The sequence below is a fragment of the Leptonychotes weddellii genome, chromosome 2 (genome assembly GCF_054177405.1).
Source record: "Leptonychotes weddellii isolate Sample4059 chromosome 2, ASM5417740v2, whole genome shotgun sequence".
In the NCBI taxonomy this organism is placed as follows: Eukaryota; Metazoa; Chordata; class Mammalia; order Carnivora; family Phocidae; genus Leptonychotes; species Leptonychotes weddellii.
The window spans coordinates 30,668,209-30,681,806 of record NC_138370.1 but is presented as its reverse complement, the minus strand read 5'-3'; the positions used below and the strand labels follow the sequence as shown (position 1 = coordinate 30,681,806).

General features: G+C 43.1%; 1 protein-coding gene across 1 annotated transcript in view; it reads right to left on the bottom strand.

Moving 5' to 3' along the window:
* IDO2 (indoleamine 2,3-dioxygenase 2) overlaps nt 1-13,598 on the bottom strand; it is a 57,754-nt gene that overhangs the window by 15,225 nt on the left and 28,931 nt on the right. Inside the window, exons 4-7 of the mRNA XM_081809424.1 lie at nt 12,451-12,569; nt 10,261-10,275; nt 8,785-8,884; nt 7,310-7,427 (exon numbers count right to left, since the gene is read on the bottom strand). Of these exons, the coding sequence (XP_081665550.1) occupies nt 7,310-7,427; nt 8,785-8,884; nt 10,261-10,275; nt 12,451-12,569 (352 nt within the window). The remainder of the gene's footprint in view (nt 1-7,309; nt 7,428-8,784; nt 8,885-10,260; nt 10,276-12,450; nt 12,570-13,598) is intronic.

The window sequence follows — 13,598 nt, the reverse complement described above, 5'->3', positions numbered from 1 at the left end:
CCGCTAGAACATCAGAAGCCGAGTGCGGAGAGCTGACCCGGACCAGACCGAGGCCTTAGCTCAACCACACGCCCACAGACTGACTGAGTTTGGTTCGTTCACTTCCTGTACCTTCTGTTATCTTGTTCGGTGTGTGGCTTGTCTTCTCTCCTGCTCTGGGTGCTGTGTAAGAAGCCAAGTTTAATCACATGGTGAACTGTCACTGAGTTTAGATTCCTGAACCTGCTTTATAACTGTGATTAACTTTGCTTTAGGATTGAATAAAGCTGACATTGTGGAAAGACACAACTCGTGTGTGCTCATGATAAAAGTATTTTCAGGAACTAAAAGCTAGTATCAGAAAGAACAAGTGAAGGGAAACATGGTGTCAAATAAAGAAATTGAAATTAAAATATTCTGGGGTCAGATCATACTGAGTCTTACAGAATGGATTAAGGATTTTGTCCTTATCCTTAGAATAATGGATGAAAGAGTGCCAGCAATAAGAATGTAATGTGACAGGCATATGTAATTTAAAATTTTCTAGTAGTCATATTTCAAAAGGTAAAAAAAAAAAGTTGGCAAAATTAATACCAATACTATATTTTAGTTAACACACAATATCCAAAATATTTTAATTTCAAAAGATAATCAATATAGAAATTGTTAATATGTTTTTTGTAATAAGTTTTTGAAATTTTCTGTATATGCTTACAGACTTAAAATTTATTTTATACTTGGGGCGCCTGGGTGGCTCAGTCAGTTAAGCCAACAACTCTTGATTTCACCTCAGGTAATGATCTCAGGGTCGTGAGATTGAGCCCTGCATCAGGTTCCCTGCTCAGTGCAGAGTCTGCTTGTCCCTCTCCCTCTGCTCCGCCCCCTTCTCTCTCTCTCTCTCTCAAATAGATAAATAAAATCTTAAAAAAAATTATTTTAAACTTATACTGCATTTCAACTAGGATGCTTAATTTTCAACAATTAAGTGAAATATGACCATTAGTAATAAAGCTGTGTTTAACAAAAAACCATTTTACATTGATTCCATTTTTAAATGTCAATTTCAATTGTTTAAAATGAAATATGATTAAAATTTAGTTTCCCAGTCACACTGGTCGTATTTCAAGTGTTCAGTAGCCACATGGAGCTGGAGGCTACCTTCCTGCACCGTGCCAGGAGAGAACCTGAAGAGTTTTAGGAGTAAGAGTGATTCAGCTTGCACTTCCGGCTTCTGTGTAAAGAATGAATTAGACTAGGTAAAGGGCAGATGAAAGACGGGATGTGGAAGGTCACTGCAGAGTCCTGGCAAGTGATGAGGAGAGCCAGGTCCAGAGCAAGTGATGGAAACAGAGAGAAAGGAAGGGATGCAAATGACACTCCAGAAAGAGTCTTCCATTTGGGGTAATGGAGTGCTACTTCACTTGGACCCATCCTTCCACTAAAAACAATCCAAAAAGAGGGATAAGAGATGCAAACATCTTAAAGGCATCAAAGCTGAAGAAACAGCAAGGAACCGCTAAGCAAAAATTTAAGGGAAAGCAGGAACCCCTAGAAAGGGAGGTGGAAAATTAGAGTGGCAAAACCACTTTTCCCTGAAGGCATTTGCCAATCCAGGTACACCTGGGCTTGGTTTTGGTGGCTTCTCTGTATGGTCCGTGCCATAAGACCCTGGTCCCAGCCATGGTGAGGCATTTTACAGGATACCCTGTTCATATTAATCTGGGGGTCCCAGCTGCCTATATCTCAACATCAGTGTGCATCAGAGCTCCCACCGCACCACTGCTTGCCCTAGAAGACAAAATCAGGGCTACCTTGGCATTGAGCAAAACAGGAAGACCAAAAAAAAAAAAAAAATCTGTCCCTGGAAGTTGTGACTTCTTTTTTTGCACATTTTCAGCCCAAGTTTAATTGCCTGATTGATACATGTGCCCTCACTTGCTGAACTTGATTCAAGATGGGACAGAATTTTAATGTCCCCAAGAACCAGGAAGAACTGAATACAAATATTTCTTTACCCCAGTTCCAAAAGACTGCCTACAGACAGGGTTTCAAAGACAATGAGCAATACCTAGGCGGGGGGAGGGGAAAGCAACAAAAGCAAGCATAGACACAAGAAAACATGACAACCAGCAATGAGAACCAGTAGGAAAGAAGAAATAACAAGAAGGAAACAGAATCAAGTTTCCAATATTAGAATCATCACATACAAATTATGAAACAGCCACACATAGTATGTTGAAGAAAACCAAAAGCAAACTTGAAAATGTCTACAAGGAACAGAATGTTGTAAAATATGAACAGGTTAGAAAATAATAAAATACAACTTTTGGAAATGAGACAATAACCTATTGGATGTGTGTATTTAGGAGCAGGTTGGAAGCAGTTGAGAATTAATTAATTAGATCAGAAGAATTAATCCAGAATGCAGCACAAAGAAAAAAGAGATGGGAAAAAACAGCAAGGCTTTAAGAATGGAGGACAGCAGAGCAAGATCTAATCTCTTCAATCACAGCTGCAGTAGGAAGACAGGGGACAGTGAGGCGTAACCTGCGAGGATTTAATGGATGAGGACTTTCCAGAACAACAAGGCATATGAACTAAAGAAGCATAAGGAAGCCCACGCGTAATAAATGGAACAACGGGAAAGACAGACCTATAAGGAGAAACTCACAAGCAGACAGGGAAAAGATGGGTTGCCCCCAAACAAGTAAGAGACTGACATCTAACTTCTCAATAGTGACAGTGGAAACCGAAAGATATTGTAGTGATCTACTCAGCATCTAAGAGAATATAGTTGCTAGCAAAAATATTCTTCAGGAATGGGAGTGAAACAGGGCAATTTGCAGATGAGAGAGTTTGCCAGGCCCAGGCCCTCACTAGAGGAAATCCTAGTGGCAAAAGAAATGTGTGTAATGGAATGAAGGGCAAAAAAAATAGGTTATAAATATGTAAGCAAATCTGAGTGAATCTTAACCATATGCAACAATAATAATCATTGTAGATTTCTGGATATTTTTGATGTGTGACATGCAATGTATATTCTTCTTTGTATGCCTAAAAACATCTTCTGTGAAGACTTAATGGGACTCTTCAATATTTGGAGAACTGGTTTTGTGTGGGCATCCTTCTGGATTTGATGCACTGACATAATAAAATTGGATTTAAGATAAAATACGATGGCTCATGTGACCAGGGTATAACCAGATTACCGTGTGTAACTAATCCACGAGAGAAGGTATCTTTAGAGATATAAATGTGGTCGTATAATCCTGTGGTATTCAGTAGAGAAGAATTCCATGTTAATTATTTTCCAATGGGTTTTATTTTTTATTTTATTTTTTCAAAGGTTAAGGACTGCTTTTATTGCTAGCAAAGACTTTTACCACCAGTACATGGTTCTAACTGTAATACCTTCTTCAGACAGCACAGGGAGCTCACGCTCCGGAAGTCATAAAGAGAAATACCGGTAGGCTGGGAAGGGAAGGAATATAACTTTCATCAAGAAAGTCCTAACAGCTAAACATAAATCTAGGGTACTGAATTCAGTTATTACAGGTTACAGAACCAAAGCATAGAGCTGCCCCAACATCCAGACAGTCTTTCCTACTGATTATAAATGGGTGAAAATGGATCAGTTACAAACAAAACAAAACTTAGTTGTTACATGGTTCTTTGGTGAGCACCTGGATATACTAACTTTATCACAAATTCTTTTATATAGATGTCAAAAATGCTTTCAACAAATCTAAGAGTGTCCTAATTACACGCCACTTTTAAGCTTCAATTTAAGATTTAAAAAATGAAAACAAGAATTTTGTTTCCAATTGGTTTTAGACAAAATAAGTTCTCAAATTAGGAAAAAAAGTCCTTAGACAAAATTAAGTGGGCCAATCAGATGGGACCGGTAACTGAAGTTGACGCTACCATTTTGCACCAATTCACTGATTAAGAAACTTGATTTAAACACATACCAAACTGTTAGAAAGAAACTTTTTGACTCCTTGCTCTACTATTAAAGGATAAATTCTTACAGCTACCAATCGGTCAGGGAGTAGCTAGAAATTGTGTTGATGCATAAGGAAATACAAGGTAAAAATGTCCACGGCTTTTTGGAGAGCAATTTACCCCTCAGCTTCTCTAAGGAGGAAATTAATTCTCAAAAACAAGAGCTATTGAAGACTGTTGAATCATAGACCTGTACCTCTGAAACAAATAATACATTATATGTTTAAAAAAAAAAAAGATAGTAGGAAGGGAAAAATGAAGGGGGGGAAATTGGAGAAGGAGATGAACCATGAGAGCCTATGGACTCTGAGAAACAAACTGAGGGTTCTAGAGGGGAGGGGGTGGGGGGATGGGTTAGCCTGGTGTTGGGTATTAAAGAGGGCATGTACTGAATGGAGCACTGGGTGTTATATGCAAACAATGAATCATGGAACACTACATCGAAAACTAATGATGTAATGTATGGTGATTAACATAACAATAAAATAAAATTTAAAAAAAGAAAAAAAAAACAGCAAGAGCTATTGAGAAACATGCCAAAAGACATGCCAGTGTAATCTGGATGCTTGGAAATCCAAACATATTTTAGCCTTCCAACAGAGCACAACACTCAGACCAGGTCAAGTTCTCTGCAAATCACCAAGAAGAGGGGCACAGCCAGGGATTCCGCAGGTGCCCAGTGCTGACTGGCAGCCAGCAATGCGGTGAGGTGGGGCACTGTCTGTTAGTGTAGTGCTGGTGCGGACTTCTGCCTTAAGAAGAGTCAGGCTGTGGGGGCGCCTGGGTGGCTCAGACAGTTAAGCGTCTGCCTTTGGCTCAGGTCATGATCCCAGGGTCCTGGGATCGAGCCCCACGTTGGGCTCCCTGCTGAGCCAGGGAGCCTGCTTCTCCCTCTCCCTCTGCCTGCTGCTTCCCCTGCTTGTACACTCTCTCTCTCTGTCAAAAATAAAATCTTAAAAAAAAAAAAAAAAAAAAGAAGAGTCAGGCTGTGAAAATGGAGTCATCGGGTTTTATTTTCCAGTCCGTGGTGAGGATTATGTAAGGCTGTGAGGTAGAAGCCACATGTGGGCTAGGCCAAGGCCAAGTGACAGCAAGGGATTCCTCAGCAAAGCAAATTGCAGCCTTACAAAGAAGAGTACCTTCTCCTCTGCCTCGGGCATGTTTTCAGGCTGTCCTGCCTGGCAATGAGGTATGTATGGAGGAAGGGAGGAGACTCCACCGCTCTTGCTAAAGTTGAGCTCAGAAAGAAAGAATGTTTGGGTGAGCTCCATTTTCTGGGAGAAAGCAGAGGGAAGAAGTGCAGCTGAGCTCGGCTGATCATGCAGGAAAAAATGCCATTAACCATAAACCAGACACAGTGACAAACAAACCTGTGTGATTCCGTAAACCTTGCAGTTTCTAGTATTTCTTATTTTTGTAATTTCATTTCTCTGTTTACTCTGGCTGCATTACAAACCACTCCGAAGTCAGGCAGACAGTACGTTACGCTCATGGATTCTGTGGGTTAGAAATTTGGACAGGACACAGTGGATGGCTTTCCTCTGCTTCACAGTGTTTGGGTCCTCAGGTGGGAAGACTTGAAGACTGAGGATGATCTGAGGGTGGGAACCTAGAACCAAACCAAGGGCTCATTCGCTCCCGGGTCAGGTGCCAACCGGAGCATCTACATATGGCCCCCCTGTGTGGTCTGACACCCTCATTCACAGCCGTGGCCTCAGAGTGGGTGGCATTTTTGGGTGGTGACTTCGTATACAAGGTGGCAGTCGCATCCCCTCCCTCCTCTACCCTTGCCTCAGCTCACGTGGGGTCACTTCTGCTGCATGCTGTTGATTACAGGCATGTCCCGAGCCTGCCAGCGTCACAAGCGAGGACACAGACGGCAGGCACGTGACAGTCGCGTTGGAAAATGCACACTGATGCACTCATCTATTTCACCGCAGTGACCACAGGTAAAACCTTTAAGAGCCAGTATGTCTGTGTGGGAAAAGTTGCCTTTCGGGGAAACAAGGGAAGTGGCCCTGGTACCTCCCCTAGCCATCAAACCTGATAGTCAAGAGAGCCCTGGGGCTGGCCCGGGCTGAAGAAGGAAGTGCCTCTGACAAGGAGCACAAGAAAAGCCTGTGATGGGACAGCTGTGCCATCCCACCGCTGCAGGCTGTGATGGGGGGAGGGCCTCTCCAGAGCTTCCAGACTACTCGCTTTGGCTCATCCATATGATCTGAATGCACCTGCAGTGAGCCTTCCCTGGTCTCGGTGTCCTGAGTAACAGACTCAGGGTCCCTCGGCAAGGCTAAAATCCACATCACCCAGGTTGGAGAGCTTGTTTGGCAGGAGACCTCCTGATGTGATCCGGAGGGCTTTAAAATTAAAACTCAGGGAAATGGAGGAAATGTGAATCTAAAATATAAAACAAGAAGTTGAAAATAATGTCTTATTTCCATAATACATAACACTGTGATTTCAGATGGATTTCCACTCGTGCAGAGAGTCTGAGATGACAAATAAATTTACTCCTTTAATAGAAGGCCATAAAGCTGGGCACCACCCTGTGTCCTCCCTCGCTCCCACCCTCCCTCCCGTCCTTTCTCGTAAACCTCTCCTTTCCTGGACTCCATCCGTCAGTGCAGCAGGATTGAGGGGAACTGATACTTAGATCCTCATCCCTTGTTAAACAGATCACACCCCTCTCCCACACCTTCCTTAAACACACATTAGTTACATTTTCTAGATTCTTCTGATAGAGGAAGTTGAAGAGCTGCAGTCATCAAAATAAGATATAATCAACCCCAGGAAGCGGGGGTGGGGGGGTGGGGGGGTGGCTGCATTTAACTGGCCACACCTATGATAACTCATCCCTAAAGTAGCCACAGTGGAGGAGCACAGGAAGGGCCCTCAGATAAGGCCCAAAGCCAAGGTCAGTCATCTCAGGTCCCACATGAGAACAAGAATCAAAGAGGCTTTAGAGAGTGTAAGCCCAAACTCCCTCATACCCTAATTCTGCCCTGCAGTAACCTCACGTTGCTGGATAGAGGCATGTACAACCAATGTGGCGTGCTTCACTCCTCCCTCCCCAGTTTCATGCAAGACCTCGACATGCAAAGAAATACATGGCCAACAAGAAGAAGAAGCCACCAAATCACAAGAGAATATAAAGTAGGATAAACCCACAAGAAAATCCCTGCAAACTGAGAGATCATTTTCCAGGAGCACGAACAAGTGGGTGCCTTAAAACAAAGCTAATGCACCCGCGCCATCTTGTGGACGTTGCCAAACCTCCAGGCCCCTTTGCCCCAAGCAGAGCCCTCACTCTTCAGGAGCCTCATACCGTGCATTTGTCCTAAGGTTCTGGTGATCTCCTGAATGGAGAGTCTCAGTCGCTGCATGGCCTGGAGCAGGGCGTTCTGGCTGCGCTGTGAGATGGCATTCACGGCCTCAACAAGTGCCTGCAGAGGAGATTCATTCACTCAGTTCAGGAGCATTCAGTCCGCTGAGAGTGAGAGAGAGGCAGAGCTGGGGGAACCTAGAGGAAGGGCACCCCTCTGACTGCTGGGCTGTTTGGCAGGGCTCCCTGGGGGCATTCCTGAACTAGATGTCCTGAGAGCCAGAATCTTTCTGGGCACCTCCCAGATAGATCCCTAATTAAGTCTTTCTGGATCTTTCCCATTGGCTGCTACTTCTTGTAACTCTCAAGGGCATAACCCTATCAATTTTGTTCCTTCTTCTGTATTTATCTCATATTATGATCATTTCTACTTCTGCTTGCTCCTTCTGTGATCTTGAACTGGGGCACCCTCACTCCTGAGCTCTGCTGTACATAAAATCGGACAGATTCTGTAGATCCCTTAGCTTCAGAGCCCCCTCCACCAGGAAGCCTTCCTTGTCTCCAGCAGTCTCCACCTTATGTAAGCTGTATTTGGAAGACCAATACTTTACTCCGTATCTTTCAATGAACTAAACACAAGAATGAGAAGTAGAGTAGCCATATAGTTTCACTTTTGAGAGGGAAAGAGGTGTGCTAAAATAATTGTACCACAATCTGGTCACTCTACTGAGGACACAGTAAGCACTCAAAGTATGCTTAACAGGGAAGGCAGCGAGTGAGGAAAGACACAAATCTCACTTAAATATCTCACTTAAATAAGGCACACAATCTCTAGCTGATCACCTGCCATTCCACCTTCTTTTGTCTTACACCTGACCTCTCTGTACCCACCTGACCCCTGAAGGAATTCAAATTTGCAACCCCCCCCACCCCCAGGGCTAGGGAATCTCAATGATGATTCATTGTCCTCTGAAGCTTTGCATAACAGTTCTCTGGGCCAGGAATACCACTCCCCACCCCCCATTCCCACCCCCTGATTAATTCCTGTACATCATGAGGATATTAACTCCAGCTCTCATTTCCCTTTGCCTGACCCTGCAAGTCTGGATTAGGTTTTAGATGTCTTTTCATGAAACACTGCTTTTTTTTTCTTGTTACCCTATATATCTGCCCATCTTCCTCCACTGGACGGTGAGCTTCTGTGGAGGCCAGAGCAGTGTCTGTTTTGTTCCCCCAGAGACATCCATTGCTTAGAACTAAGCTAGTCTGTTGAGTGGACAAACGGTCATTCCAAGTTTTACGGTCGTTGAGGAACGGCAGAGATCTCTGTGGGCTAGAGTTCAGACATAAACCAAGCAGGACAAAGCCTGTCCATCTATACTGATTAGTTCACCACAGGGAGAGGGACTTGGTGGGAAGTAAAGCTCACACTAATTTCTCATTTAGGAAAAACGAAAAAAGTTCTGTGAAGACAATACCTTAATCCCAGGCACTGCTGCCTTCTCCACCAAAACAGCCACCAGTATAAAGCCACGCAGGCTCTCTCCCCCAGGAAATGAGACAATGAGGTCCAAGTTCCTTGGGAAGGAAATGACCACATGGTTAGCGAGGCTTGGACACCGCGAGGCGCACAGCCCCAGGCCACCTCAGAGTGAGACAACCATGAGAGCAAGTGGACTCTGAAAGAAACCCTCTCGGCTCCACAGGACTGCCCTGGGGAGGAGCCTCCGCCTCCAGCCATATTCCAAAAAAAAAAAAAGAGAGAAAGAGAGAGCAGATCTATTCCAGCCCCCGTTCACAGGACCTGAAGACTGTCAAAGTCTAGCATGGCCCTGATGGTCCTCGCCGTTTCCCCAGGGGATCAGCTGAAGCATAAGTGGGCAGGCCCTGCTGATTCTCCAGCTGGGGCCCGTCACACCATTCCTGTCAGGAGCAGAGGGTCTCGGAGCCATAGTGACCACAGGCCATAGCTAATTCCATGCTCCTCTTTTAGACATGAAACTATGGCCCAGAGAAGCACAGTGGTTTCCCCATGCAGCTGATGAGTCCCAGGACCAGGGCAGGAATATCTCATAACTCAGACTAGTGCTCTTTCTCATCAGTGATTTATTTTTTTCCCCCAAGTGCTGTATTATAGTAGAATGACAGCAGGAAGACTGTTAAACAGGGATCGATTTTAAATGACCAGTTATCATATGGATGCAAATATCCCAGACGTCGATCCAGTCTATAAAACCGAAAACTTCACTCCATAAGTCACTTCTGCCTCTAACATCTTACGCACGACGAGAGATGAAAAACAAACACAAAAGAAAAATAGGTCCGGAACTCCATTGTGCCAGCAGAGACGATAGCGTGGAAGGTGGTGTCTTTGCCTTTCCACCCTCCATCTTCTGAGCTACAACTTTTATACTGAACCCCCTCCTGAGCTGAGGTTTGGCTCCTTTAGAGGGTAATTTTGCTCGCTGGGGAAAGAGGAGACTGAGGATGTCTGGAGCAGGACTGCCCCACGAGCGCCAGTCCGTGTAAAACAAGACATTGCAAAGGGATTCTTTTGTAGCTGGAGCAACCGCTGCCTGCAGCTGGGCCGTTCATAGACCTTATGGTGAGACCAGAGATCTTTTTCAGATCATCAGACTTCAAAGAATCACAGAGAATTAGAAACTTGGTAAAGTTTTTTTTTTTTTTTTTTTGCATTGCACTTTACTTGTTGCCTTATGCACAGATTGGAAAACATAGTAAAAAAAATGAATCCCCTAATCCTTACAAAGCAGGGCACCACTGTTAACTTTTGTGCTGTTAATTTTTGGCACATGTCCTTCTAGTCTTTTTTCGGGCATTTTTAGATAGTTTATATACCATACATAAAAACTGGTATGCCTTTCTCTTTTATTTATTGTAAGCTTTGAGTTCACATGGATTCTAAAGTGAGTGAAGGACTTTGGAGAACTTACCCAATTTCCAAGGGTCTTCAGTATTGACAACCACAAAGAGAAAAAGAAAATAAAAGAACAAATCAGTTTGTATGCCGGATATGCCTTTTGCAGTCACATATACACAGGCATGCACATTTGTGTGCACACACATACCCATGCACACTTTGGATGTCACAGGTAGTGACTACACTGTGAGCAGAATCTGCCACCCCAAAATGCACTGCTTTGGCACACTCATCATTTGAACTAACATTACTTAAGAAAGAGCTGGTACAAGAAGGACACTCTGACCTTAGCTCCCCTGAAAGCAGGAAATAAATCTGCTACATGAAAGGTACCCTCCTGAACCAGGAGAATAGAAAGTGTCCTTATCACCTGCAATAGGGAATTTAGGGCTGAGAAGCCTGAGAAAACACATCTTATTACTTCTTCCCTAATTTGCTGCCCCAAGTCCAAACCCCTTTGTCTTATCAATCCTTACCAAATGTATTGCTTTCTTGTGTAAAAGGTATAGAAGCTGCTTGTTTTGGTCACTTGTTTGAGTCTCAGATTTTTATGGGCTCCTGTATGCACAAAATTAAATTTGTTTTTCTCTTATTAATCTCTCTTACGTCAAGTTAATTATCAGACCAGCCAAAGAACCTAGAAGGGAAGAGGGAGAAGTTTTCCTCTCCTGCAGGCCACTGTGTGACAAAGAGGGAGCTAAATCTCAGCTCATACACGAGCCCCAGAACATTTAGCCTGTGGCCAGCATCATAAATTATCTTCTTCCTTTTATATGTTTGTAATTGCCACAAACCCACGTTTCTATTGTAGCTCTTCTACTCTTACTCGCCTTTAGCATGTACCTAGGTCAAGTTTCACCCCCTCACCAAGCTACTTCCTGATTTTTTTTTTTTTGTAGAAGTCTGAATTTTTTTTTAAATGTGGTAATAAACTTGCTTGCATGAGGTTTATTTTTTTTATCTTACAGATTTTATTTATTTATTTGTCAGAGAGAAAGAGAGTGCACAAGCAGGGGGAGCCGCAGAGGGAGAAGGAGAAGCAGGCTCCCCACTGAGCAGGGAGCCTGATGTGGGGCTCGATCCGAGGACCCTGGGATCATGACCTGAGCCGAAGGCAGATGCTTAACCCACTGAACCGCCTAGGCACCCCAACCAGAATCATTTCTACACATATATTTACTATTTTTTTTCTGTCAAAACTCTGAGCCAGATTTAGCAGCTTTTTATGAGAATATTGGTCATCAATTTTGTTATGAAAGCAGAATTGGTCAAAGATCATTATTAATAATTATGGAAAATGTATCCTCCCAGAGCTCAGAGCTCCTTAGAGAGATGAGATGACCTCACTTCTTCCAAAGGCCACACAAATTAGTCCAGAAAGGTATATTGTCTGTTAAGTGTTTAATCCTCTAGAACAGATTCCCATCATCTCTGAAATCCTGTGGTTACCCACAAACCTCATGCTGAGGAAGTTCCTCCTCACATCTAACCTAAATGTCCCTTTAGCTATTTTATGAAGTCACAAAGCATTATCTCTTGCATCTATAGCCTGAAATAAATTTGGCTGTGATAATAAAGTTCAAAGGGAAATTAAATACTTCCTCTCTTCCACCCATTCTGACTATTGTTTGTTAAAAAACTCTCGCTACTTCTTTAGACTACTGCCTACCTACATTCCCAAACCAGCTTTCAGAGGATTGATGCCAACTAGGTAGAAGAGATGGCATTATTTATCAAATTCTCAATCCAGCTTATCTAGAGCCCTATGCCTAATTCACCCATAATCATTCATTTATGATCGCTACATCATGATCACTTACTGAAGTCACTGGTCCTAATTTGACATGAATGGAGGGCGTGTTAGGGCACAGGAGATAATCTGATGAGAAAGAATGAGCAAAGTCTAATCATGCAGGAGCTTGAAGGTCAAGTTGAGATCGGATGTGGAAGCAAACGAGCAAACAAGAAAAATGTAGCTTGGACCAATGTATTCAGAGTGAAACTGCTGGGAACTGTGATTTTTGAACTTGTGTTCAGGTTGATCCTGCTTTGCAACCATAAAGTAGATAATAAATATGAACATCTCTAATTGCAAGTGGCTGAAAAACCCAGGGCCTTTACTGTAGGAAGAGTAAAAGTCACAGGGCTGCCCTTTACTCAGTTTCAGTCTGTTCACATCCAAAGCACTCACTCTGCATCTTACCTTTCTGGATTCCTAGGGGTCCAGTTTGTCAGCACCAGGTCTGAGTGGACCAGGATAGGAGGGAGCCCCAAGTTTCTGGAGACTTCAACAAGGGGAAGGGCAAGATTTCTTGGCAGAACCTTTTAGATATAAATCCAGATATATACGATCATGATACGATAGACAGAATATACAGCAGATAGATAAATCCAGATACATATGACTGTGATACAATACGATATGATAGAATATACGACTAGTATATTCTTGAAAGAATGCCACAGAGGAAGTAGTCATGGTTGCCCTCTATTCCAGCAATCCTGTGGTAGAGAAATGACCTGGGCAATAAAACTGATATTATCTGAGTGATCCATAAATACACACCTCACTTTCATATTTTTTTTCTGTTTACAATCTAGTGGATATATTGTTTATAAGTACAAGCTGAAATATATAATAATATTACAAAGCTGGAGCACATACATACAGATATAGCATAAAATGATCTCTGAAAATTGACTACAAAGAAGGGCATCAAATGTTTGACCAAATGTTTGAACATGAACTGGGTTGATGCGTAGTGGGAAAAAAATCTCTATTTCTATCTACTTATCTATAGACAGAGACAACTACATAAATATGTTGATATATCTGTGTGTATAAGAACACAAGCATATTTACACATGTGGGTATGTATGTACACACGTACGTGTGTGTGTGTTTATGTGTCACTCAGGAAGAGGAATGGGGAGGATAGAACACTTCATCCTGTGTGGCAGCCAACTCTGTCCATCACTTCATAAGTCAAACCCAATAATACCTTCAAGTAAGTGACCTCAAGACAGTTCCCTTTCTTTTTTTTTTTTTTAAAGATTTTATTTATTTATTTGACAGAGAGAGACACAGCGAGAGAGGGAGCACAAGCAGGGGGAGTGGCAGAGGGAGAAGCAGGCCTCCCACTGAGCAGGGAGCCCGATGAGGGACTCGATCCCAGGACCCCGGGATCACGACCCAAGCCGAAGGCAGTCGCTTAACCGACTGAGCTACCCAGGCGCCCTCTTTTTTTTTTTTTTTAAAGATTTTATTTATTTATTTGACAGAGAGAGACACAGCGAGAGAGGGAACACAAGCAGGGGGAATGGGAGAGGCTTCCGGTGGAGCAGGGAGCC